General features: G+C 38.5%; 2 protein-coding genes across 3 annotated transcripts in view; one reads left to right on the top strand and one right to left on the bottom strand.

Annotated features, from left to right (window-relative positions):
* The window catches only part of ACKR4 (atypical chemokine receptor 4), a 45,187-nt gene extending 22,036 nt beyond the window's left edge, over window positions 1-23,151 (top strand). For both annotated transcript variants that reach the window (XM_029215481.1, XM_029215482.1), the window contains one exon: window positions 21,307-23,151. In XM_029215481.1, the coding sequence (XP_029071314.1) occupies window positions 21,316-22,368 (1,053 nt within the window). In that variant the 5' untranslated portion in view covers window positions 21,307-21,315 and the 3' untranslated portion in view covers window positions 22,369-23,151. The remainder of the gene's footprint in view (window positions 1-21,306) is intronic.
* Window positions 1-26,745, bottom strand: part of ACAD11 (acyl-CoA dehydrogenase family member 11) — a 93,200-nt gene that overhangs the window by 14,382 nt on the left and 52,073 nt on the right. Inside the window, exons 12-17 of the mRNA XM_029215478.1 lie at window positions 25,810-25,917; window positions 23,750-23,848; window positions 9,987-10,053; window positions 9,274-9,359; window positions 6,259-6,330; window positions 5,212-5,366 (exon numbers count right to left, since the gene is read on the bottom strand). Coding sequence (XP_029071311.1) covers window positions 5,212-5,366; window positions 6,259-6,330; window positions 9,274-9,359; window positions 9,987-10,053; window positions 23,750-23,848; window positions 25,810-25,917 — 587 coding nt within the window. The remainder of the gene's footprint in view (window positions 1-5,211; window positions 5,367-6,258; window positions 6,331-9,273; window positions 9,360-9,986; window positions 10,054-23,749; window positions 23,849-25,809; window positions 25,918-26,745) is intronic.

Below are 26,745 nucleotides of genomic sequence, written 5' to 3'. Positions count from 1 at the left end.
TTGGATGGAATGTCCTATAAATATCAATTAAGTGCATCTTGTTTAATGTATCATTTAAAGCTTGTGTTTCCTTATTTATTTTAATCTTGGATGATCTGTCCATTGGTGAAAGTGGGGTGTTAAAGTCCCCTACTATGATTGTGTTACTGTCGATTTCCTCATTTATGGCTGTTAGTATTTGCCTTATGTATTGAGGTGCTCCTATGTTGGGTGCATAAATATTTACAATTGTTATATCTTCTTCTTGGATTGATCTCTTGATCATTATGTAGTGTCCTTCTTTGTCTCTTGTAATAGTCTTTATTTTAAAGTCTATTTTGTCTGATATGAGGATTGCTACTCCAGCTTTCTGTTGATTTTCATTTGCATGGAATACCTTTTTCCATCCCCTCACTTTCAATCTGTATGTGTCCCTAGATCTGAAGTGGGTCTCTTGTAGACAGCATATATAAGGGTTTTGTTTTTCTATCCTTTCAGCCAGTGTAGGGCTTTTGGTTGGAGCATTTAATCCATTTACATTTAAAGTAATTATCGATATATATGTTCCTATTACCATTTTCTTAATTGTTTTGGGTTTGTTATTGTAGGTCTTTTCCTTCTCTTGAGTTTCCTGCCTAGAGGAGTTCCTTTAGCATTTGTTATAAAGCTGGTTTGGTGGTGCTGAGTTATGTTAGCTTTTGCTTGTCAGTAAAGGTTCTCCTTCGAATCTGAATGAGATCCTTGCTGGGTAGAGTAATCTTGGTTGTAGGTTTTTCCCTTTCATCACTTTAAATATGTACTGCCACTCCCTTCTGGCTTGCAGAGTTTCTGCTGAAATATCAGCTGTTAACCTTATGGGGATTCCATTGTATGTTATTCGTTGTTTTTCCCTTGCTGCTTTTATTATGCTTTTTTTGTATTTAATTTTTGACAGTTTGATTAATCTGTGTCTTGGTGTATTTCTCCTTGGATTTATCCTGTATGGGACTCTCTGTGCTTCCTGGACTTGATTAACTATTTCCTTTCCCATATTAGGGAATTTTCAACTATAATCTCTTCAAATATTTTCTCAGTCCCTTTCTTTTTCTCTTCTCCTTCTGGGACCCCTATAATTCAAATGTTGGTGCGTTTAATGTTGTCCCAGAGGTCTCTGAGACTGACCTCAATTCTTTTCATTCTTTTTTCTTTATTCGGCTCTGCAGTAGTTATTTCCATTATATTATCTTCCAGGTCACTTATCCGTTCTTTTGCCTCAGTTATTCTGCTATTGATTCCTTCTAGAGAATTGTAAATTTCATTTATTGTGTTGTTCATCATTGTTTGTTTGCTCTTAGGTTCTTCTAGATCCTTGTTAAATGTTTCTTGTATTTTCTCCATTCCATTTCCGAGATTTTGGATCATCTTTACTATCATTATTCTGAATTGTTTTTCAGGTAGACTGCCTATTTCCTCTTCATTTGTTTGGTCTGGTGGGTTTTTACCTTGCTCCTTAATCTGCTATGTATTTCTCTGTCTTCTCATTTTGCTTAACTTACTGGGTTTGGGGGTGTCCTTTTCACAGGCTGCACGTTCGTAGTTCCTGTTGCTTTTGCTGTCTGCCCCCAGTGGCCAAGGTTGGTTCAGTGGGTTGTGTCAGGCTCCTGTTGGAGGGGACTACTGGCTGTGTTCTGGTGGATGAGGGTGGATCTTGTCTTTCTGGTGGGCAGGTCTGCCTCTGGTGGTGTGTTTTGTGGTGTCTGTGACCTTATCATGATTTTAGGCAGCCTCTCTGCTAATTGGTAGGGTTTTGTTCCTGTCTTGCTAGTTGTTTGGCATAGGGTGTCCAACACTGTAGCTTGCTGGTTGTTGAGTGGAGTTGGGTCTTGGTGCTGAGATGGAGATCTCTGGGAGATTTTCGCCATTTGATATTACATGGAGCTGGGAGGTCTCTAGTGGACCAATGTCCTGAATTCGGCTCTCCCACCTCAGAGGCACAGGCCTGACGCCTGGCTGGAGCAGCAAGATCCTGTCATCCACATGGCTCAGAATAAAAGGGAGAAAAAAGGAAAGAAAGAAAAATAAATAAATAAAATAAAAAAATAAAAAATAATTATTGAAAATAAAAAAAAATTTAAGTAATAAAAAAAAAAAGAAAGAAGAGAGCAACCAAACCTAAAAACAAATCCACCAATGATAACAAGCACTAAAAACTATAGTGAAAAAAAAAAAAAAAAACAAAAACCGGACAGATAGAACCCTAGGACAAATGGTAAAAGCAAAGATATACAGACAAAATCACACACAGAAACATATACATACACACTCCCAAAAAGAGAAAAGGGAAAAAAAAAAAATATATCATTGCTCCCAAAGTCCACCACCTCAATTTTGGGATGATTCATTGTCTATTCAGGAATTCCAGAGATGCAGGGTACATCAAGTTGATAGTGGAGATTTAATTCGCTGCTCCTGAGGCTGCTGGGAGAGATTTCCCTTTCTCTTCTTTGTTCGCACAGCTCCTGGGGTTCAGCTTTGGATTTGGCCCCACCTCTGCATGTAGGTCACCTGAGGGCATCTGTTCTTCGCTTAGACAGGATGGGGTTAAAGGGGCAGCTGATTAGGGGGCTCTGGCTCACGCAGGCCGGGGGGAGGGAGGGGTACGGAACACGGGGTGAACCTGCGGCGGCAGAGGCTGGTGTGACGTTGCAACAGCCTGAGGTGCGCCATGTGTTCTCCTGGGAAGTTGTCCCTGGATCACGGGACCCTGGCAGTGGCGGGCTGCACAGGCTCCCGGGAGGGGAGGTGTGGATAGTGACCTGTGCTTGCTCACAGGCTTCTTGGTGGCGGCAGCAGCAGCCTTAGCGTCTCATGCCCATCCCTGGTGTCTGTGCTGACGCACCTGTTTCTGGAGCTCATTTAGTCGGTGGTCTTAATCCCCTCTCCTCGTGCACCGCGAAACAAAGAGGCAAGAAAATGTCTCTTGCCTCTTCGGCAGCTCCAGACTTTTTCCTGGACTTCCTCCTGGCTAGCTGTGGTGCACTAGCCCCTTCAGGCTGTGTTCACGCAGCGAACCCCAGTCCTCTCCCTGGGATCTGACCTCCGAAGCCCGACCCCCAGCTCCCAGCCCTGCCCGCCCTGGCGGGTGAGCAATCAAACCTCTCGGGCTGGTGAGTGCTGATTGGCACCAATCCTCCGTGTGGGAATCTCTCCGCTTTGCCCTCTGCACCCCTGTGGCTGCGCTCTCCTCTGTGGCTCCGAAGTTTCCTCTTCTGACACGCGCAGTCTCCGCCCGCGAAGGGGCTTGCTAGTGTGTGGAAACTTTTCCTCGTTCACAGCTCCCTCCCACTGGTGCAGGTCCCGTCCCTATTCTTTTGTCTCTGTTTTTTCTTTTTTCTTTTGCCCTACCCAGGTACTTGGGGAGTTTTTGGCCTTTTGGGAGGTCTGAGGTCTTCTGCCAGCATTTAGTAGGTGTTCTGTAGGAGTTGTTCCACATGTAGATGTGTTTTTGATGTATTTGTGGGGAGGATGGTGACCTCCATGTCTTACTCTTCTGCCATCTTGAAGCTCCTCCCAGGCAATCTTGAAAAGAGAAAAGTGTAAGAAGTGACAGTTGATGCCATGAGCAACTCTTTAGCTGTTACTCCAGCAGCGTTGTGGAGTTGTGTCCACGGCCTCAAACATTCACATCTTCTTACCTCTTCCAATAGTGCCCATCTAACAGCTGAACCCTTGCTCTCAAAGTTAACTAAAGGGGTTCTTCCACAAATTATTCCCAGGTATGTGCCATAAAGCAGGCTGTTATTTTTCCATACGATGTTACAACTAAATCATAGATATGCTGAATAATATTTCATAAAAAAGCAAACATGGCCTATAGGAATTCAAGGTAAAAAATATACTGCAAAATTTTTATGATTGTCACAAATGTACTTTACAAGGGGTTGTAAAGTACATTTGTGACAATCTTATAAAATGTACTAAAATACACATGTCCAGCAAACATGTCTAGCGAGGTTCTCTAGAATACAATTTTATTACTACAAGTTTGACCTAACACTACATGCTAGCAATCATAAGTATTAAATATTTAATAATAATTTTTCTTGCCTCCTTAAAATTTAGAAGGGCTTTTGGGGAGATGATTTGGATATCTCATTTCTCTTAAAAAGTTTTCTATTTCAGCTTAAAAGCTCCCTTCAACATTTCTTATAAGGAAGGAAGTCTGAAATGATAGCGTCTTTTCCTCTTTTTTTTAAAAATAAATTTATTCAATTATTTGTTTTTAGCTGCATTGGGTCTTCGTTGCTGTGTGCGGGTTTTTCTCTAGTTGCAGCGAGCGGGGGCTACTCTTCATTGTAGCGCACAGGCTTCTCATTGCAGTGGCTTTTCTTGTTTTAGAGCACAGGCTCTAGGTGCGCGGGCTTCAGTAGTTGTGGCTCACAGGCTCAGTAGCTGTGGCTTGTGGGCTCTAGAACGCAGGCTCAGTAGTTGTGGCACATGGGCTTAGTTGCTCCATGGCATGTGGGATCTTCCCGGACCAGGGCTCGAATTTGTGTCCCCTGCATTGGCATGCAGATTCTTAACCACTGCGCTACCAGGGAAGTACCGTCTCTTTTTCTCTTGATAAATATTGTCTAATTTGGATTGTAGTGCCCAGATGTAACTATATTGTTTACTGTACTTTGTAAACAACAGACTCAGTAGTACATAATTTAGAGATGAGAATTCAAAATATCATGAACATCCCACCAAATGCTGATCCCATTTCTACTTGCATTTCTCCATTGATAGGAATCTCACTTCTTTTAAAGCAGTCCATTCCATTTTTATATCTCTCTTATTTCACTGAGTTTTAGGCTATTTTCCTATATCCCTCCACTTATCTGTCCTAATTCCTTCCAGAAAGCCAAAGGACAAGGCTTCCTTCCTCCTTACAACAGCCCTCTCAATGTCCACAGAGAGGGCTACTGTACGAGGTTCTCTAGAGAACAAGAGTCTGGGAAAGTTGAAGGAATTGTCCACACTCTATGTGCTGAGGTGTTGAAGCACTTAAAGAGTTATTTAATCGTTCACAAAGATAACTACCTCTGGTCAGACTATATTTAAATTCAGACATAAATATGTTTTGTGGAAAACATATTTTCTCCTTGTTTATGCAGAGGAAATCTCTTGCTGAGCAAGTAATGCTGTTTTGGTTCAAGGTTAGTGTAGTGCATTGGGCTACAATAAATTCAAATAAGTAATTATCCTTACATGTGAATACAGTTTCTTCTTAAAGGCCACCCTTTGTTTTGCCCGTTCACACATGATCTGCAAAGCACGTTCAGCCAAACCTATTGTTCTCATACAGTGGTGGATTCTGCCAGGTCCAAGGCGGCCTTGGGCAATTTCAAATCCCCTACCTTCACCTGTGAGAAAGAAAGGATAACATGACCACAGCCTATTTCTTTTGTTATTTACACAAATCCCGAGAAACTAATGAGATGCCCTCAATAAAAATGGCATTCCAGTAGGAAAAAAGTCAGTTCTGTAATAAGGTTCACTATACCTTTATGGAACTTTGATTTCTATGTATTTTAAACCACCATCATGAAAAACATGGATCAAATTTAAGAACTGTGTTTTGAGTACCTACTCTGCATAAGTTGTTAGTGCTGCAATGGTTACAAATGTAGATAAGACACAGACCCGAGTTTAGAACCTAGAAGAGGGGCAAGGATGCTAGGGATAAGGGATATGGAGAGGGACAAGAAAGGCAAAGGAGGGAGATGCTGTCTGTTCATCATGGTAACCTTAGGGCCTGGCAGGATCAGGGGCTTGTTGAGTGGATGAGATGAGGAATACAAGAACCTTCCTGAAAGGGGTGGCATCAGAGGTGTTCCCTGAAGGTTGAGTAGGATTCCAACAAGCAAGAGGATGGAGCCATTCCAGGCATACAGTGTTCAAAGTTATTTATGCTTCTAATGTGTATATGACTTGAATTCAGAAAGTACTGAGGTTTTAGTAAAACAAGTAGAGGCTTGAAGATCACGTTTTAGGAAAAAGTGTGTTGCTCTGAATTGTATAATTTTTGTATTTAGCTGTGTTTTCAACTGATGTGACACCACATCAAATGCTTAAATAAAAACTTATTATTCCATGTAAGAAAATCCACCAAAGGAAAAAAATTTCCTTTATAAATGGAGTAAATAAGAGGGGAACGTATCTAAATTATGGTATACTTTGTATCTTTTCCAGATTTAGACCTGAAAATATTTTAAAACAAAATAATAGAGAATCATTTTTCCAAACTTATCTCACCTAGTATTAGATTGGTGGCAGGAACTCGCACTTGATTAAAATGGATCTCAAAGTGTCCTCCATGGAAATTGTCTATAAAATAGAGAATAAAATTTTCAAAAGAAAATGAATTGACCATAAAACAGTCACAGATAATTAATCTATTGAAATATAATTACTCAAAGATAGTGGAACTTAAAGGCCTCATATGTCATACATTCCTAGGTAGACCAGAGCCCTGAACCCCCAGCACTGTGTAGCCCAGAAAACTTATCAACTGTTTTAGAAATTTTAAGAGATTTTAGATATCATTTCATCAAGAGGTTTCTGAACTCATTCTCTGAAGTTGTAGAGCTATGAAAAAGGAAGACGGCTCCACAGCTCCGATCAGACTATTTTATTATTGTTTTATTATTGCTTCTTCTTTGAAATTTTTTATATACGGGCTTCCAAAGAAAATTCTGCTCGGGAAAAAAAAAGTTCCAATGGTTCAAAAATTGAAAGTGAATAATGTAATTTAAATTTCTGATTTGACCATTGTGGAAACCAATGCCTGATGATGTGAAGAACCTGCTTGAAGGGACAGAGCAGGTTCAGCATTAGAGACAAAGCTGAGGCTGGGCCTTCAGGTATGTTTGCTCCCAGTCTAGGCTTGTTCACTGTGTGTTTGCCTCTTGAAAATGCTGGCATGTGACTGAGATTGGGAACACATTCACATTTTGTCCTTATATCAGCCCTCCTCCCTGCCAAATTCTTCAGATAATCTCATGCTAACTCCACACCCTTTCCCAGTCAGAATAGATATTAATAATCAATTATGTCCACAGTTTCTTTTGGCCTTGGCACAGGGAGTTGGAGAGGTGCTGGTGAAATTGTCATACTGAAATTTCAAACATAGGCTCTACAATGGAGGGTATCCGTAGCCAACCAACATTATAAACTCATTTTGGTGGTCTTTCAGGCTGTTGCTCTGCAACCCAGAGACTTCCCATGCACAGTTTGCTCCAGTGAGCTTGTTTATCCCCATCTTGCCAACACTTTTCTTTATAATTCAATCCTTTTTTTTTTTAGTTAGTTTTTATTGGAATATAATTGCTTTACAATGTTGTATTAATTTCTACTGTACAGCAAAATTAATCAGCTACACATATCCCCTCTTTTTTGGATTTCCTTGCCACTTAGGTTATCACGTGCATTAAGCAGAGTTCCCTGGGCTATACAATATGTTCTCATTAGTTGTCTATTTTATACATAGTATCAATAGTGTATATGTGTCAATCCCAATCTCCCAATTCCTCCTCCCTCCCCCCTCCCTTGGTATCCATACATTTGTTCTCTATGTCTGTGTCTCCATTTCTGCTTTGCAAATAAGATCATCTATACCATTTTTCTAGATTCCACATATATGCATTAATATACAATATTTGTTTTTCTGACTTACTTCACTCTGTATGACACTCTCTAGGTCCATCCACATCTCTACAAATGACCCAATTTCATTCCTTTTAATGGCTGAGTAATATTCCATTGTATATATGTACCACATCTTTTTTATCCATTCATCTGTTGATGGACATTTAGGTTGCTTCCATGTCCCGGCTATTGTAAATAGCGCTGCAATGAACACTGGGGTGCATGTGTCTTTTTGAATTATGGTTTTCTCAGAGTATATGCCCAGGAGTGGGATTGCTGTGTCATATGGTAGTTGTAGTTTTAGTTTTTTAAGCAACCTCCATACTGTTCTCCATAGTGGCTGTATCAATTTACATTCCCACCGACAGTGCAGGAGGGGTTCCCTTTGCTCCACACCCTCTCCAGCATTTACTGTTTGTAGATATTTTGATGGTGGCCATTCTGACAAGTGTGAGGTGATACCTCATTGTAGTTTTGAGTTGCTTTTCTCTAATAATCAGTGTTGTTGGGCATCTTTTCATGTTTGCCAACACACTTAACCTGTGGGTGCATTCTCCAGCTGCAGCCTACAGAAAGTGATGATGCCAAATGTTCCATAAAACTGCAAGTCTTATATCCACTACTTGAGTATTTTCATTAGCCACTTTCAACAATAAACAGAAAGCCAGCGTCACCACAAAACCTGAAGTTCAGTAAACTTTTTCATAACATTTATCACTGGCTGACAGCTATATAACTTCTTATTTACATGTTTGATTTATTCTCTGTCTCCTTCCCCCAGCATGTAAGCTCCACAAGGGCAGAGATCTTGGTCTACTGTGTTCACTAATGTATTTTAAGTACCTGGAACGGTGCTCAGCACTCAACAAATACTTGCTGAGTGAGCAACCTGATTGGCAAGGAAACAGTGAACATGAGCCTGAGCAAAAGTATCCTTGCTTCTTAGAAATTCCACCCAAGGACAGAAAGAAGGAAAAGTTTTGCATTCAAATCAGTCAAAACCCATTGCTTATTAATAGCTCTTGAGGTTGATTGACTAAGAAAGCTAAACTTGAAAACGAAAATGAATGTTACTATGGGTTACCTAGATTTAATTTTCCAGGTGTATTTCATTAATCTATTCTCCTGGATGATGAAGAGAAGACTGGTAGACAGAGTCGTTATTCCTTGAATACTAGTCTGCCCTTTCCCAAAAGCAAACAAAACGTGGTAGAATGCTGCACCACCTCTCTTTTTATTTGTTCTATTCTGAACTCCACTCGTATTTTTATTAAGCGTCAAAAAATTTCTAAGAACCCATCTTGTGCATTAAAATGCTATCTGGGGACTTCCCTGGTGGTCCAGTGGTTAAGAATCCACCTTCCAATGCAGGGGACGTGGGTTTGATCCCGTGGGGCAACTAAGCCCACATGCCGCAACTACTAAGCCTGCGGTCTCTAGAGCCTGCCCACTGCAACGAAAGATCCCACATGCCGCAATGAAGATCCTGTGTGCCACAACTAAGACCTGATGCAGCCAAATAAATAAATATTTTTTAAAAAATCCTATTTAGTCCCTTCAGTGTTACTGCATATTCTCGTCTTCCTGCTTGCAAATACACGGACAGGTTGAGTGAATACTTACCCAGGTAGCCAAAAACAGACAAGGGCCTTATTACTTCTACTCCAGGTGTGTTGATGGGAACAAGAATCATGCTGTGTTGTTTGTGTCTGGTCAAAAGAAAAACAGATGTTAGGAAAAGTGTGCTAAGTGGAAAAATAAAACAGATGTTAGGCAGAGTCTCAACTGTCATTTTTTCATTGTTGTTATCATGTAATTATGTAAGCAATGATGTCTGGAATGGGAACTGTGTAAAAAACATACATTAAGTACATTCAGATGCAGGCTGTGATCTGGAACAATGATGATTTTAAAATATGTGAAAGTTATTTAACTGAGGCTTCTCATTGCTCAAAGTGGTAACTGGCAACTGATATTCAATACACTAAACATTTCAAAACTATTGCCTTGGATCTAAATGTCTAACTTACAAACAGTTTTGAAAAATTTTATATATCTTATAATCTGATCCAAACAGCTTTGAGGATTCAGCAACACTTTTAATACAGGAAATTCCACAGTGAAGAATGTAGAGCAACACTCCCTAAAACGTTTTCTAAATATATGTTTTAGCAAAATAATTGTGAAATACAAACATGTGACATTTAATGTCATAATATATTTTATATTATTATGATTTGTGAGCCCAAATGGTGCGTTTTAAGTAAATTAAGTGGATACAGAGAAAGACCTACTCTTATTCCTCATAGATTTCTCAGTCACTATTGTTTTATTACCTGGTTACACAGTTATTGTTACTTTTTCCCATAACAATTGCAATTTTGCACTTTGGATTCCCAGCTCCTAAAACCAGAAAGAAAATGAGAACAATACATCATAAAAAGAAAATTTTAGCCTGACATTTCACCGTAAAAGTTCTAATCTTTCTAAGTTTACCTCTGGGAAAACAAACAAACAAACATACAGGAAGAAAACCCTTAATTCATTAAAAAAAATAATGCTATGTACAAAACTGTATATCACCCAAGAAAAATCACTAGCCAAGGCCAAGAATGGACTTCTCAATGACAGGTGCTGCACGAAAATAACCAGAAGTCAAAGAAGCCATGAGGGACTTCCCCGGTGGCGCAGTGGTTGAGAGTCCACCTGCCGATGCAGGGGGCACGGGTTCGTGCCCTGGTCTGGGAGGATCCCACGTGCCGCGGAGCAGCTGGGCCTGTGGGCCGTGGCCGCTGGGCCTGCGCATCCGGAGCCTGTGCTCCGCGGCGGGAGAGGCCACAGCAGTGAGAGGCTTGTGTACCGCAAAAATAAAATAAAAATAAATAAATAAAGAAGCCGTGAAAGAACTGCAGCCCTTAAGACAAAATGACAGCTCTCCCATTCATACCATTTCAGACATCAGCATTCTAGAAAGGTTGTGAACTTCTTCTAGCATATTTCCTCCTGTTTAGATCCCATATTTTCTGACATATGGACAAGAAGTACTAAAACTCATGATATTTACTCCCCAACCAGTGACTGAGAAAGACCTAATTTCCCCAGCCATGGGGCTGGGTGAGGGTGAGTCTATTTGAGGATTTCAGTACCTATCCCAGATTACATCATTTGCCCTAGTTATGCTATGGAGTAGCTGAAGATTGTTTACTTGGAGCTGTCCACATATATGAGGCTCTGATTCCACCTTCAGTAAGCCTAGGTTTCCATTCATTGATTTATTAAGGGTTAAAATTTGAAAATATAAAGCTATTTTCATGTAAACTTTTATTTAACTACAGTTTAAGGTCTATGGCAATTCCCCAAAGGGGCCTTCTTGCAAAAAGTAAGTTTCATTTTCACCAGTCTAAGCACCTAGTCCCTCAGGGAAACTACCATTTAACTGGTGTTCTAATTATAAGACTGCAAGCAACTGGGTCAGATTAAGTTAAACACATAACTTCTTATAAAAAGTGGTTTTAGGAGATGTGAAATCATATGAAGATAAAATCTGAAAGAAGATTTCAGAACATCAGGATGATTCAAATGGTAGATGATAATACTTAAATTACACAGTGCATCTTAACTGAAATTTCTTATCTGAAAACACTGGGCTGGGGGAATTTTTTTTACCCTTGATTCGTCCTGGCTCTGCAATAATATGTAATCATGCTTTGATTCTTAGCTAGAAATTATTGAGAAAAGAGTCTTTTCCAGAAAGGCTTACTTTTAATTTTTCAACTGGATATTTTTCTACTTGGGGTTTTTGAGCTTTTACTCGTAGGAAGACTTGAGGCCCTTAGGCTGAAGAGTCAGGCCACTTGCCCCATATAACACATTGTCTCCTTGGTGGGTGTACTTCTGAAAATCAGATTAGGACATAATGGTATGACTTGGGGTTCATTTTCATTACAGATCTTTTCTTTGTTTACTTTCTATCCTGGTAATCAAGAACATTTTGGGTAAATCTTTTAAGGTTTCATGGATTTTAATTCTAGATAAACAGAAGCTGAATCCTTCAAAAGTAAAATCTTCTCTACAATTCCCTCAAACCTTAACCAAAAGCCATCTTTTTCCAATTCTATATTTCTCTCTAATATTTCCCAATAGTATTTCTTGTCTTGCTCTTTCTATCATAAAAAATTGTTGTCACAGCTTTATGTAAGTGCCCAACAGATTTCAGATATCAGGTAAATTTTGAAGAAACTCAAGAAACAAGGCAAATAATTCTTTAATTCTGCTTTGCTCAATCTAATATGGAAAACAATTCAGATTCTTAAAAGATAAAACTTCTAAATTGGCTCTCCTTTTTGGGGTCATTAAGTAGAGGAAGTAAGGGTGAATATATAAGCTGTAAATTTTGAAATATTTTGATTTAACCTTGATGTTTCAGAAAATGGGAAAACTCTCTCACAAATATATCATCTCCTCTTAGCTACAAGCATAATTTGGCAGGTGCAGCAACAGAAATGTCCTTCTTCTAAAGGGAGTTTTTGTTCTCATGTTATTTTAGTTAATGAACAGGATACCAAATGTCATAAATTAAATATATTAAAGGAAATCTGAATAGACCAGAAAACATCTAAATATATCGGCTGTGTCACAGGCCTTCATGAATGAAAACAGATGGCATAGATAAGATAATTTTGTTTTTAATCCAGACTCTGTGGTATTTCAAGACTGTTCAAGTGCCAGGATTAAGTCAGGCTGAAAAGGACATTTTACTGATATTTGCTGATGAGTTTTAATTTCACAGGCTCTTACAACCACATGGTTATCAAACAAAATCATTCTCTAACACAAGGAAAGATGACAGGTAGAGAAAAACATGACTATTGGGTATGGATATGGTCTGTAACAATAAAAAAAAGTGATATAAACAATAATATAATGTGAAGTGCAGTTAGCCATGTACAAAGTCTCAAGGTTATTTCTTCTACCAACATTGAACTTCTGAGGTGAAATACTTAAACTTCATTTGGTCTTAGCATTAATATTAATACTTAGTTTTAATTCAAATACGAATAAAAAACCAATATGAGTTAAGTAACATTTTACAATGAAATTTCCACTTGTTAAAAAAAAGAAAAAGTTTATCATTCGGTTAAGAAAAAAAACAATCTCATGGGTGCCCTTGGAATATGTGCTATTATTAATAGGGGAAACAACCTTTGAAATTCACTTACTCTACTGCTAGGAAGGTTTACACTTAATAAGTATTCAATAAATGTTACATGCTATCACTATTACAAAATATAGTTGGATCAAAATCAGGTCCAAATAGATCAGAATTGAAAATTTAAAAAAAATTTAAATAATCAAGACATTAAAGGGCTTCCCCGGTGGCGCAGTGGTTAAGAATCCGCCTGCCAATGCATGGTACACGGGTTCAAACCCTGGTCTGGGAAGATCCCACATGCTGTGGAGCAACAAAGCCTGTGCACCACAACTACTGAGCCTGTGCTCTAAGGCTCATGAGCTACAATTACTGAAGCCCACGCACCACAACTACTGAAGTCCACATGCCTAGAGCCCATGTGTCATAAAAAGAGAAGCCACCGCAGTGAGAAGCCCGTGTACAGCAACGAAGACCCAATGCAACCAAAAATAAATAAATAAATTTATTTATTTATTTTAAAAAGACATTAAAAAAACTAGAAGAAAAAACAATTTAGTATCTATGAAATTTCTGGATGGGAAAGAAATGTTAAGCCTCAAAAATAAATGTGGGAATTCCCTGGCAGTCCAGTGGTTAGGACTCTGAGCTCTTACTGCCAAGGCCCCGGCTTCAATCCCTGCACGCAGCCAAAAAAAAAAAAAAGAAATCAAAGGAAAAAGATTGACTGGTTTATCTGTATAAAATTATTGTACAGTAAGAAACAAAATTAAAGCAAAAAACAATTTAGGGAAAATATCTCATACATAGCTGGCAAGGGCAGGGGAAGGGTACTGAATCTGTTACAAGTCATTTAAGACAGCAAGATGGTAGTGGAATAACACATTCAAACTGGCAACGTTCTAGGGAAATAGACACTTCCATATATTATTGGTGAAAGTGCAAAGTAATACCATTCCTATGTAGTACAATTTGGTAATATCCATCAAAATTACAGATCCATTTATCCTTTGATCCACCAATTCAACTTCTGGGATTTATCCTACAGGTATAGCTGCTTCTGAATGAACTGACAGATGTAGATTATTAACTGTAGTAGTATTGTTTATACTTGCAAAGAATTGGGCATAAATCAATATCCATCAATAGGAGACTATTATATGGTATGTCCACATAATGGAACCCTTCTAAAAAGAATAAGGAAGCTTTCTATGCACTTAATTGAAAGAACTCTAAGATTATTCTACAGAATGCTATCTTTAGTGTAATAAGAAAAGGGATAGTTATACATGGTTAGTCCCATTCTTCAACATCCCTCAGTAAGATTAGATTAAGTGCAGTTTCCTACCATATCTATAAAGATGCTCTCTATAACATTATTTGTAATAGTAAAATGCTGGAAACATTCAAAGTCCTATAGCAGTTGAATGGTAAGTCAAATTATGATAATCCACATAAAATATTATTTAGCTACAAAAAATGTCATTTATAGTGAGTTTGAATAACATGAAAATGCTTAAGCAAAAATGCTAAATAAAAAACTCATATACAATATGAATTCAATATGTAGTATGGACACTAAAGAGTAATCATAAGATTATTAAATAATGCTCAATTTGTATCTTAATATCGAAGACATTTTCAGTGAAAATGTAAAATATAGTTTAGTCAGATTGCTTCCCAAGCACCTAATACTGAGAAAAATGGCACTACAAGAAGAAAATGAGAAATGGGTGTGGAGAGAGAGATTCTATAGGAACAAGGGACATTGCTATGTTAGGACCGGTGAGGAAGGGTGAGAGACAATTTATGGTGAGAAGCCAGTTGGAATAAACTTATGGTGGAAGGCAAGTGGAAGAGAGGTACAAAAAAAAAAGGTGCTAAAGAAGCATCAAGTAAATACTTTGAAAAGTTGCCTAAGGTAAGTGATGCCTTTCCCTATCCTCCAAGCTTTATGATTGACTTTCAAATGTTGTCAAGTATTGCCTATTAACACCTCTTCTAGTTCTGTTGAGGAGGAAAATACAGGAAAAGGTCAGTCAGTGAGCTAGTTTCACCATGTTTCATACACAGGTGTGACCCACTATATACTACCAGAGGAAGCTTGATCCTGAGACCCTTTATGCCCCAAGGGCTGGGTATGTGTTTGAGTCAGCAAAAATAATGACCGAATTGAAAAGATGTAAAGATTATAGCTTTATAACTGATTTACAAGAAGGGAATCCTATTTACAAGAAAGTATGTGGTTGAAAGTACATGGGGGAGGAAATGAAGGAAAAGGACAGATACTTTTAAATATCTATAAATATGTATCAAAATTCTATAATAGATGACATCATGGAATTATATATATGCATAAGGGATAGTATGAAAAAGTAGAAATCGTCTAAGACTAAAGATCTGGATCTAAAATTCCAACTGCATTGCTAAATTTATAAGTCTGTGGAAGATAAGTTACTTAAGCACTGATTGGTTGATTGATTGATTCATTCATTCATAAATTTAATTAGTCATTAAAGAACTACAGCATCAAGGGCAAGTAAAATGGGACAATAATCAGAAGGGAAAGTAGAATTATTTATTAATTCAAAATATTTATTGAGTATCTACTATGTGCCAGGCACTATTCTATATATTTATATATGAAAAATTATACAAAAGTCCCTAATCTGATGAAGCTTATATTCTAATACAGGGCGAGATACATTAGACACCAAACACAATATAAATGATATGGTACATTAGCACATGAAAAGTGCTATGGGTAAGGTTGATTGGGAGTACAGGCAGGTGAAGGGTATTTAGTTTAATTTATTTATTTAATTTTTGCCCTCTGTTTTATTGAGAAATAATTGACATACAGCTCTGTATAAGTTGGACTTACATACATCATGAAATGATTATCACAATAAGTTTGGTGAACATCTATCATCTCACACAGATACAAAATGAAAGAAATAGAAAAATATTTTCTTCCTTGTGATGAGAACTCTTAGGGTTTACTCTCTTAACACCTTCCATATATAACATACAACAAGTGTTAATTCTATTTATTATGTTGTACATTACATCCCTACTACTTGTGTATCTTATAACTGGAAGTTTGTACCTTTTTTGACCACCTTCATCCAATTCCCTTCCCCTTCCACCTGCCTCTTGCAACCACATATCTGATCTCTTTTTTTTATGTTTGTTTGTTTTTGAAGTACAATTGACCTACAACACTGTGTTAGTTCCTGTTACACGACACAGTGACTGGATATTTCTAAACATTTTAAACTGACCACTACGATAAATTTAGTTATGATATGTCAACATACAAAGATATTACTTACTTATTGGCTATATACCTCACACTATACATTTCATCCCCATGACTCATTTATTTTGCAACTGGAAGTTTGTAATCCTTTTTTTTTTTTTTGAAAATTTGATGCATGCTATGGAATAATGTATTAAATGTATACATATCAACAAAGATGTATTTGTTTTTATACATTTATTTATTTTTGGCTGCATTGGGTCCTCGGGCAAGCAGGGGCTACTCTTCGTTGTGGTGCCCACGGGCTTCTCATTGCTGTGGCTTCTCTTGTTGTGGAGCTCCGGCTCCAGAGCACAGGCTCGGTAGTTGTGGCATGTGGGCTTAGTTGCTCGGAGGCATGTGGGATCATCCCAGACCAGGGCTTGAACCTGTGTTCCCTGCATTGGCAGGCAGATTCTTAGCTACTGCACCACCAGGGAAGCCCTGTAATCTCTTTTTAAGAGTTTGGAATCTCGGGCTTCCCTGGTGGTGCAGTGGTTGAGAGTCCGCCTGCCGATGCAGGGTACACGGGTTCGTGTCCCGGTCCGGGAGGATCCCACATGCCGCGGAGCGGATCCCACGTGCCGCGGAGCGGCTGCACCCGTGAGTGCGTGCGGAGCCTGTGAGAGGCCACAACAGTGAGAGGCCCGCAGCCTGTGAGGGGCCACAACAGTGAGAGGCCCGCGTACAGAAAAAAAAAAAAAAAGTTTGTAATCTCTTAATCTCCCTTACCTATTTCTTTCCTCCCCCATCCCCCTCCCACCTGTCGGCAACCATCGGTTTGTTCTCTGTATCTATAACTCTGTTTCTGTTTTGTTATGTTTGTTCATTTGTTTTGTTTGTGAAGGGTATTTTAAATAGAATAATCAGGGGTTGCCTCAGTGAGAAGGTGGTGATTGGACAAAGACTGGAAAGACATGAGGGAGTGAGCGTTGCAAGTACCGAAAGGAAGCACAGTCCAGGCAGATAGAAGAGCCAGTACAAAAGCCCTAAGAAGGAATGTGCCTAGCACATTTCAAAACAGCAAGGAGGTTGGTGTGGCAGAATAAGCAAGCAAAGGGGAGGAGAAGGAAATAAGTCAGAGAGGCAATGAGGGATGGAGGGTAGGCCATTCTAAGAATTTAGTGGAAGGTTGCTTGTTTGCTTCCTCCTGCCCCCAAAATACATAAGATAAAGAAGAATAAGCGGTAAGAGAAGGCAAAAGACCAGAGAGTCTAGAGAGGGCAGGGATAAATTTAAGAGCAGTATCCCTCAGTAAGCAGCAAGAGATCAGAGTAATGATCAGCCGTGGTAAGGAGAAGAGATGCCTCTTTTGGAAGAATTGTGCTAGAGTCTGCTGAGGAAGGCTGATATGCTCATCTCTTAGCAACTTTGCCCTCAGTGACTTCACATTGGTAGCTGAAATTGACCACGGTGGGAGTGTTTACACCATGGAAAATGTCTAACACTACAAATCCAGGCATTTTTTTCTTTTTTTCAATTTGGAAGTGTTTTATTTTATTTATTTATTTTTTAAACATCTTTATTGGAGTATAATTGCTTTACAATGGTGTGTTAGTTTCTGCTGTATAACAAAGTGAATCACTAATACATATACATATATCCCCATATCTCTTCCCTCTTGCATCTCCCTCCCTCCCACCCTCCCTATCCCGCCCCTCTAGGTGGTCACAAAGCACTGAGCTGATCTTCCTGTGCTATGGGGCTGCTTCCCACTTGCTATCTATTTTACATTTGGTCAGGCATTTTTTTCTTGGTGAGATGGTTTAGCTGCACGCAAATAACTCTTCTCAAAGACTGGTGGATAACAAGGAGGAGAAGTTGGCTGTACCCCCAGACACATACTGTGGGAAGATGAAGGCCCCAGTGCTCTAGAGTCTCTTTTCTGTGAATCAACAGGAAAGTTAGATCAGTTGCTTTTAGAAAAAATGGCATTGGTCTGAAATAACTTCTGAAGGGGGAGACTGAGCCTAGAGAAAGTAAATAAGGGAACTGTTATGCAAATATAAGGAGAGTCAAGGCCAAGGGTTAAATCTGCATACATTTATCTTCTTTCTCTAACTTTCATTTGTTTGGAAGTAGGGGGAGGGGGAGATAGCCGGAGATAGCCTTTCCAGACAGAAGGATTTTGAAAGTTTGGAGCTGGCCATTGAAGAAGATTACAGGAAGGCACAAGAATTTAAAGTTGTGGGGAAAGTCATACTCTGGGGTCAAGGACAGATAAGGAGTACAGTGAGGCCAAGGGGAGTCTCATAGTTTAAGAAAAATACAAAATGATGTGGTATAAAGATTTTAATTCTACTATAAATGCCTAATGATTACTTAGAATTTAGTTTTTGATAATTTAGTCTTCACAAAGATAACTTTCTAGGTTACAATCATTTTTGTTTTCTTTCCTAGACAAAATAATTTTAGAGAGTATTTGTCTAGATGCTACCTACAAGTAAATACTTGTTAGCTGCCTTGAGGCGCTCTGGTGAATTCTTTTGGTTTGGCAGTCAGTACCTCAGCTGCAGGCACGTTCCTGTTCCCTTTGGCTAAGTGGAAACTTCGAAAGGTCTGTAGTTTTTGAAACGCGATTGAATTCCTTCAAGTTTGTAACCTAGGACACTTAAGAACTTGGATTTGAGTTCACAGGATGGTTATACATAAAATAAAAGATCAAGTGCTCACAAGGTTAAACTTCCTGAAAGCCTTACTGGATGTAAGACAAAGGCGGGGTATAAAACGAAAATAAAAGTATGCTGAGTTAGTGAGGTCATTCTATCTTACTCTCTGCACTCAAGACTGCTCCTGTCTGCTGACAGAAACAGGTTGGTTTTTTCTTTCTTCTTCCATTCAGACTTGTATATGATTTTTTTTTAAGCCCAAAGGTTTGGTATATTTATGTATGCATAAAAGTTTACATGTGCAGAAAAGAGCTATTTGAAAAGTTATACATGTTAACCTTAAAACAAAAATATGAACATAGCAAGAAGAAAATATTATTTTAATACGATTACTTGCCTATAAAACTTTGTTAATAATAGGTTTTGCTATATCATTTTTTCCTGCTTTGTTTTATTGTTAAATTTTTTTATTCTTATGATAATTACAAAGGCATTTAAATGTGTTTCTATGTTTCTGCCAGAAGGATCACTTCTGCAAATAGTTTCCATTCCTACGCTTATTTATTCATATTTTTAGTATGATTAATTCTTTTAAAATATCTTTCCTTAATATCTTATACTGTTTGGCCATATTATACCTTATCACTGGGTTCAAGATTTGTGTGATAAAAGAGAAGGAAAGAACAAAGTTCCTACCGTATTAATAATTAACATATAAGAAAACGAAGACTAAAGTAGTCTTCCAGATTGGAACTTTTCAAATAACTTTAAGGATAAAGGGAGACAGAAGGGCTAAGGAAAAAGCATAACAAAACTCAGCACTATAATAAAAACACTGAAAGTTATTATTATATATATATTTTAAAACTTGTGAATTCTGTGCAAGCTTATCTTAATACTACAGGGTGTTAATAGCCAGTACAGTAGAATAACTTAATGAAGAGACATGAGATTCCTGGAGTATCATCCTTCCATTCTAGAGTAATAGCTTTAAACCTATTGGTAAAACCTTTAGTTTGACAAATATTTGCTGGGCACCTAGAGTGAGCCTGGCACTCTCTTCGGGTATTAATTATAAACATAAATCCAACAGGTCATAGTCTTAGGGAACTTAGAGCACAGAGGGAAAAGGTAGTCTGAGAAACATGTCTTCCATAGGATGGGGTCAGTTCTCTGAGAGATATGCAGATACAGTTATTGGATCGGGAAAGTCTTCTGGAGAGGTGACATCTAAGTTAACTGGGTAGGAACTGGCCCTTCAAGGGAAGGGCAGGAAATAGTCCATCAGATTAAAGAACAGAATGAGTAATGATGTAGACATGTGCTGCAGCATGGTGTGTGCCAGAAAATCGCTGGCAAATCAATATTGTTACTGTCTACCGTGCAGGGTGCACAGTAGAGGGATGTAGCAGGAACCATGGGTAGGACAACATTATGGAAGGAGCCTCGGGTATCATGGTAAGGAGCTTAGATTGTATCTTTCAGATGAAGGGATGTGTCTTTCAGGTGAGGAGCTAATAAGCAGCAGTGATGGATTGACATTTTAGAGAGAGAGCACTCTGATGGCAGTAAGAAAAATGTTTTGACAAGGAGGTGGTAAGGAGGAATAAGAACAGTAGGACGGGCTTCCCTGGTGGCGCAGTGGTTGAGAGTCCGCCTGCCGATGTAGGGGACACGGGTTCGTGCCCCGGTCCGGGAAGATCCCACAGGCCGCGGAGCGGCTGGGCCCGTGAGCCATGGCCGCTGAGCCTGCGCGTCCGGAGCCTGTGCTCTGCAACGGGAGAGGCCACAACAGTGAGAGGCCCGCGTACCGGAAAAAAAAAAAAAAGAACAGTAGGATGCCACTTGGGAAGATATTGTAATAGGCCAGGTAATAATGATGGTTGAATTGTGTGGATGTGTCAAGGAGCACAGATTAAAAGGAAGAGTCAGATTTGAGACCTATTTGGGAGGTAAAATCAGAATTTAGGGGCTGACTGGAAATCAGGGATGAAGATAAGAGATAAATCAAGAATGGTACAGGCTGAAGGCTTAGGTGACTAGTGGAACAACAGTGCTACCAAATAGTAGTTTACAATCAGCATGTAATGACAGGTTTTGGAGGGAAGCTAACTAGAGGAGACTTTGTTTTATAAAAGCCAACCAGTAAAATTAAGTAAAATGCTGAGATAATATATTTAACTTATTTTAAAATAAATTCATAAATGTATAAAAATAATATTTATTTTAAATAAAATTATTTTAATTTAAAAATTTAATTTATTGTCAATATACTGTGTAAGAATCACAAAGTTGTATATATAAAAGTTACAGGGTTTAATGATTAATAAAATTCCCCAGGGTATTATTTTTATCTTCCCTCTGTAAATCCCAGCTCCTGTACACAAACTTGTAAAAACAAGGGATGAAGAACTACTCTTGGGGATATATTCCAACGTGGCTTCCATTAAAGAGTTTCAAAGAGTGGCAGATTCAGGCTCACATATGTTATGGCAACAATCTATTCTCTAATAAAAGAATAAAACATATGCTAGATCAAAAGCATTTCCACTTAAGAAATATTAAAATAAATATCCTGTATTCTTTTTGCCATTTAGATTGGAGCCATGGCGTTGGAACACAACCAGTCAACAGATTACTATTATGAGGAAAATGAAATGAATGACACTCATGACTATAGTCAGTATGAAGTGATCTGTATAAAAGAAGAGGTCAGAAAATTTGCAAAAGTTTTCCTGCCTGCCTTCTTCACAATAGCTTTCATCATTGGACTTGCAGGCAATTCTATAATAGTGGCGATTTATGCCCATTACAAAAAGAGGCGAACCAAAACAGATGTGTACATCCTGAATTTGGCAGTGGCAGATTTACTCCTTCTATTCACTCTGCCTTTTTGGGCAGTTAATGCAGTTTATGGGTGGGTTTTAGGGAAAATCATGTGCAAAGTCACTTCAGCCTTGTACATGGTCAACTTTGTCTCTGGAATGCAGTTTCTGGCTTGTATCAGCATAGACAGATATTGGGCAGTAACTAAAGCCCCCAGTCAATCGGGAGTGCAAAAACAATGCTGGCTCATCTGTTTCTGTGTCTGGATGGCTGCCATCTTGCTGAGTATACCTCAGCTGGTTTTTTATACAGTAAATCACAAGGCTAGGTGCATTCCCATCTTTCCATACCACCTAGGAACATCAATGAAAGCATCAATTCAAATGCTGGAAATCTGCGTTGGATTTGTAATACCCTTTCTTATTATGGCAGTGTGCTACTTCATCACGGCAAAGACGCTCATCAAGATGCCAAACATTACAAAATCTCGGCCCCTCAAAATTCTGCTCACAGTGGTCATAGTTTTCCTTGTCACTCAGCTGCCTTATAACATTGTCAAGTTCTGCCAAGCCATAGATATCATCTACTCCCTGATCACCAACTGCGACATGAGCAAACGTATGGATGTTGCCATCCAAATCACAGAGAGCATTGCACTCTTTCACAGCTGCCTCAACCCGGTCCTGTATGTTTTTATGGGAAACTCTTTTAAAATCTACATCATGAAAGTTGCCAAGAAATATGGGTCCTGGAGAAGACAAAGACAAAATGTGGAGGAGATTCCTTTCGATTCTGAAGATGCTACAGAGCCAACCAGTACTTTCAGCATTTAAATATAAAACTGCTCTGTCTCTTGCTTTGATACACATGAATGAGGTTTCTCCCTCAGATCAAACATCTGCATTTCTCTGAAATTCAAATCTCAAACACTGTGGTGGCAACTTATAACAAAGAAGAGGTTAGGGTGGGGAAGGGGAGTGGGGTAGAAGCCAAGAAAAAGAGGAAACAAAAAATAAATGCATAAAACATGGAAATTAAAATTAACAATATAGGAAAATAGTAGTAACAGTCATACATAAGAAAAACACTATAAGTTAGGTCATCTAAAACAGATTATTAAAGAAATTTAAATTAAGGGGCATTTATAATTATTTTAAATTATCTAAATTTTAATATAAGAACAATTTCCCTGCATAATTTTAGTACTTGAATAACTATGCAGCAAAATTCAATGTCTTTTTCTTTTTTCTTAATTTGTAAGAGATTTCATAAAACTCCAGAAAGAATAACAATTGGCAATCAAAAAAAAAAAAGCAAAAACAAAACCATAAAAAGCTTTTCTGGCTATTGTAATATATTACTGGTAAGTTTCTAAACATGTAATTTGCTTTTATGATGTCAACTTTCTTTAGTAATAAGCTGGTTATCCTGTTAGATTTATCATTTATACTCTAGAAGCAATCCTCAGACAATCACATTTATCTAGGTTTCAATTTTTATAACTGCCTAAAGGGCTCATCCATTTACGTGAGTCAATTACTGAGGGTTGACTAAATAATATATTTTCCTATGTCTAAAGACTCTTTTTTTTTTGGCAGTATGCGGGCCTCTCACTGTTGTGGCCTCTCCCATTGCGGAGCACAGGCTCCGGACGCGCAGGCTCAGCAGCCATGGCTCACGGGCCCAGCCGCTCCGCGGCACGTGGGATCTTCCCGGACCGGGGCACGAACCCGTGTCCCCTGCATCGGCAGGCGGACTCTCAACCACTGCGCCACCAGGGAAGCCCCAAGACTCTTATTTTTCACTTAAATACTTGTATTTTTAAACAATGAAAATATGTACCACAATAAATTATTTTTAATAATATGGACTGCTTATCTCTTTAAAAACAATTAGATATAAATTATTATAGTCCATGTAATATGCCCCTATTAAAATTTAATTTTGATAGAAATGACAATGGTCAAAAATAGTGTGCACTAATATAAATTTTTTCTCTCACAAACTGTAAAAAAAAAAGACGTTTTCTGCTCTTAAATAAACATTGCCCAATCAAGACATTGTTTTAAAATTACTTTTCTTTTTATCAACTATTTCTAAATTTGAAAATGCTTTCAAAGACAGAATTTAAAGAACTGTGGTCATGAAATGAATAACTATGTATCTTATTATTCTAGGACAGTATCTAGCACGAAGAATCAATAGAATACTCACCAGTGCACCACCATTTCTTGCCGTTAATTACATAGCTATCTCCATCTTGCTGGATGCTACATTCAATATTTGTGGCATCACTTGAAGCTATATCGGGCTCTATAAATAAGCAAAGGCTGAATTTACAGGCAGGCAGACACCATTAGCTTACAAAAGACCCTTAGTTAAAGAAATGTGAACTCTTTGAGGACAGAGGCATCTTTGTCTTTTTCATCTTCCTACCCTTCCCCCATTCCCCGTGGTTCTTCTACAACCTACACATAGTAGGTATTCAATAAATGTGCATTGGAAAAATGAATGAATAAATGAAGTATTTAGAACAACTCAAGATAGATCAACTATCTGAATTGTGTTCTTGGCATCCTCAGTGATATATGACTTGGGATACAACTCAATCTTTTCTCCAATCATCAAACGTGCATTAAAAATATCGTTCTTGGGCTTCCCTGGTGGCGCAGTGGTTGAGAGTCCGCCTGCCGACGCAGGGGACGCGGGTTTGTGCCCCGGTCCGGGAAGATCTCACATGCCGCGGAGCGGCAGGGCTCGTGAGTCATGGCCGCTGAGCCTGCGCGTCCGGAGCCTGTGCTCCGCAACGGGAGAGGCCACAACAGTGAGAGGCCCATGTACAGAAAAAAAAAAAAAAATCGTTCTTTACTTCCCACAATGAAAATCTGTACTACATATTTGCAAGCCAGATTTCCCCACCATAGGTTTAGTATCTTAAACAACTTCTTTTTTTTCAAATTAATTTTTATTGGAGTGTAGTTGATTTACAATGTCGTGTTAGTTTCTGCTGTACAGAAAAGTGAATCATATATCCACTTCTCAGATTCTTTTCCCATATAGGTCATTACAGAGTATTGAGTAGAGTTCCCTGTGCTATACAGTAGGTTCTCAGCAGTTATCTGTTTTATATATAGTAATGTGTATATGTTAATCCCAATCTCCCTATTTATCTCCCCACTCCCTCCCCCGCTTTCCCCCTTGGTAACCATAAATTTGTTTTTGACATCTGTGACTCTATTTCTGTAGTATCTTAAACAACTTCTAACTGCAAATTCCATCAGGAATGCTTTCACCAATCTATTTATTTTGCATTCTATAAAGCTTGCTCAACACTTAATGTCTTCAGAAAGTTTTCCATAGGACACTTTTACAAGACTGCTTTACTGCATTGCATTTTAGAACTTACAGGCTAGCTCTCAATCATAGTAATCTGCACTTGTTAATGTGCTGCTCTTTTGAATGGATCCTTAAGATATTTTATGTGTTCTCTTTCTAAAACTAGAAACCCTCTTTCTTTAGAAAAGGAGGTGTGTACTCTACTTATTTTGTAATTAATTAGAGCTTTGTAGACAATACAGCAGGTGTTCAATAAAGGCCTCTTACCGGTTTAAATGGAGATCAGTTTTGCTATTATAAATGTATGCAATGTTAGAGAAGGACAATAAAATCTGGCCAAAATCATGGCCAGATGAAATTGAGTTTAATTCTAAACTCAAATATGGAACAATGATTTTGTCCTTTGAAGAGTGCTTAATTACTGTTTCCTATGTACAAATGCACCAAAACCCATTTTTATTAACATGCTCCTAGTTTAATTACCCTACATGATTACAATTTGAGCTATATGACCAACACTGGTGAAAGTTCTATTTTTCTGGGTTTATGGCAGAGTTGAGTAGTTTTTAAGTGTCAATATAAAATTATCACAAAGATCAGTATTTCATACACTAGGGTAAAAAAGATCTTAAACACCCACAGATGGCAATTTTAGATGCAAGTCAAAAGGTTATAAAACTAGGTTTACTCTGCTGCTAATGCCTAAAGCAGGCTACCAGAAAACATCATCTGGTGTCCTCCCAAAGGGGAGGACAATTTTATTCTGCACATTTAAAAATGCCAAAAATTAAAATTGGGCTCCAACAAACATGTTCACATTTCTGGTCACAGGCAAATTTGCCTGAAACATAGAGTCATGTCCCACATTTCTTCAGTTCCTCCATAATAACCGGGAAGAGTGGCTGCCCAATGGGAGAATGTGACTGAATTGCTCTTACCTGTCATACAGAAGCAAGAGGCAATGCTCCCTTGAAGAAGAGGCTCAAGCCACTGCTGCTTCTGTTTCTCACTTCCATATAGGTGAAGCACCTCCATGTTCCCTGTGTCTACACGTAATAAGGAAAAGCACTTGGTTTGCATTTAAAAATTTATCAATGTGGAATCCAAACTATATATAGATAACAGACATGAATCTTTTTAGAGCAAATATTTACTAACAAAAATATTTTGAAACATAACAGACGAGATTGGGTGCATTCAGGGTGGCATGGCCGTAGACTAAACATAATAGTAAATACAATTTACAAGGAAGGTATGCCATAAGTAGTTACAAGTACATGGCATTTGGTGCCTATTTATTCAACTTGTTCTGAATCACAGACACTTGTCTACTTCATCCCAATGAAGCATGGCTCTGAGTTTTAACTCAATTAGGACTGAGGAAAATAATTTACTGGCCTAACCTTTCCCTGCTATCTTGCAAATATACTCTGCTTGGAGTGACTGCAATTCTCTTAGAGAACAATTAACATTACTTATTACTGAGACTCCTGTTCCTCAACCACACCCTGTGCTTTTTAACTTCCACATGTTTGCTTGGGCAAGGCCTTCTCTCTGGTGAAATTCTACCTGTCACTCCTAAGTAAACTTCTGCTTCTGAGCCATCTCCATTGTGAAGACTCTCCAGCTACCCAATCAGAAATATCTCCTTCCTTTGACCTCACATAGTAATTATCGTCTTTTTACCGCTAACACTGCTCTTACTTTTGTGATCCCATACCACCTAGAAAAGTACTAGGTAATATCTCAAGGATGCTAAACACGGAATCCCTGCCCTGGATAGAAAATGACAATAGATAACTTCAAAGACCCTCTCCAGCCCTCAGAGGGCATTGTGCAATACATGATACACTGCAGTATCACTCTCAGGTGAA

The sequence above is a fragment of the Monodon monoceros genome, unplaced genomic scaffold (genome assembly GCF_005190385.1).
Source record: "Monodon monoceros isolate NGI ecotype Baffin Bay Population unplaced genomic scaffold, NGI_Narwhal_1 Super_Scaffold_11, whole genome shotgun sequence".
NCBI lineage: Eukaryota > Metazoa > Chordata > Mammalia > Artiodactyla > Monodontidae > Monodon > Monodon monoceros.
Note: the sequence above shows the minus strand (reverse complement) of the source record. Positions and strands in the feature narration are given on the sequence as shown.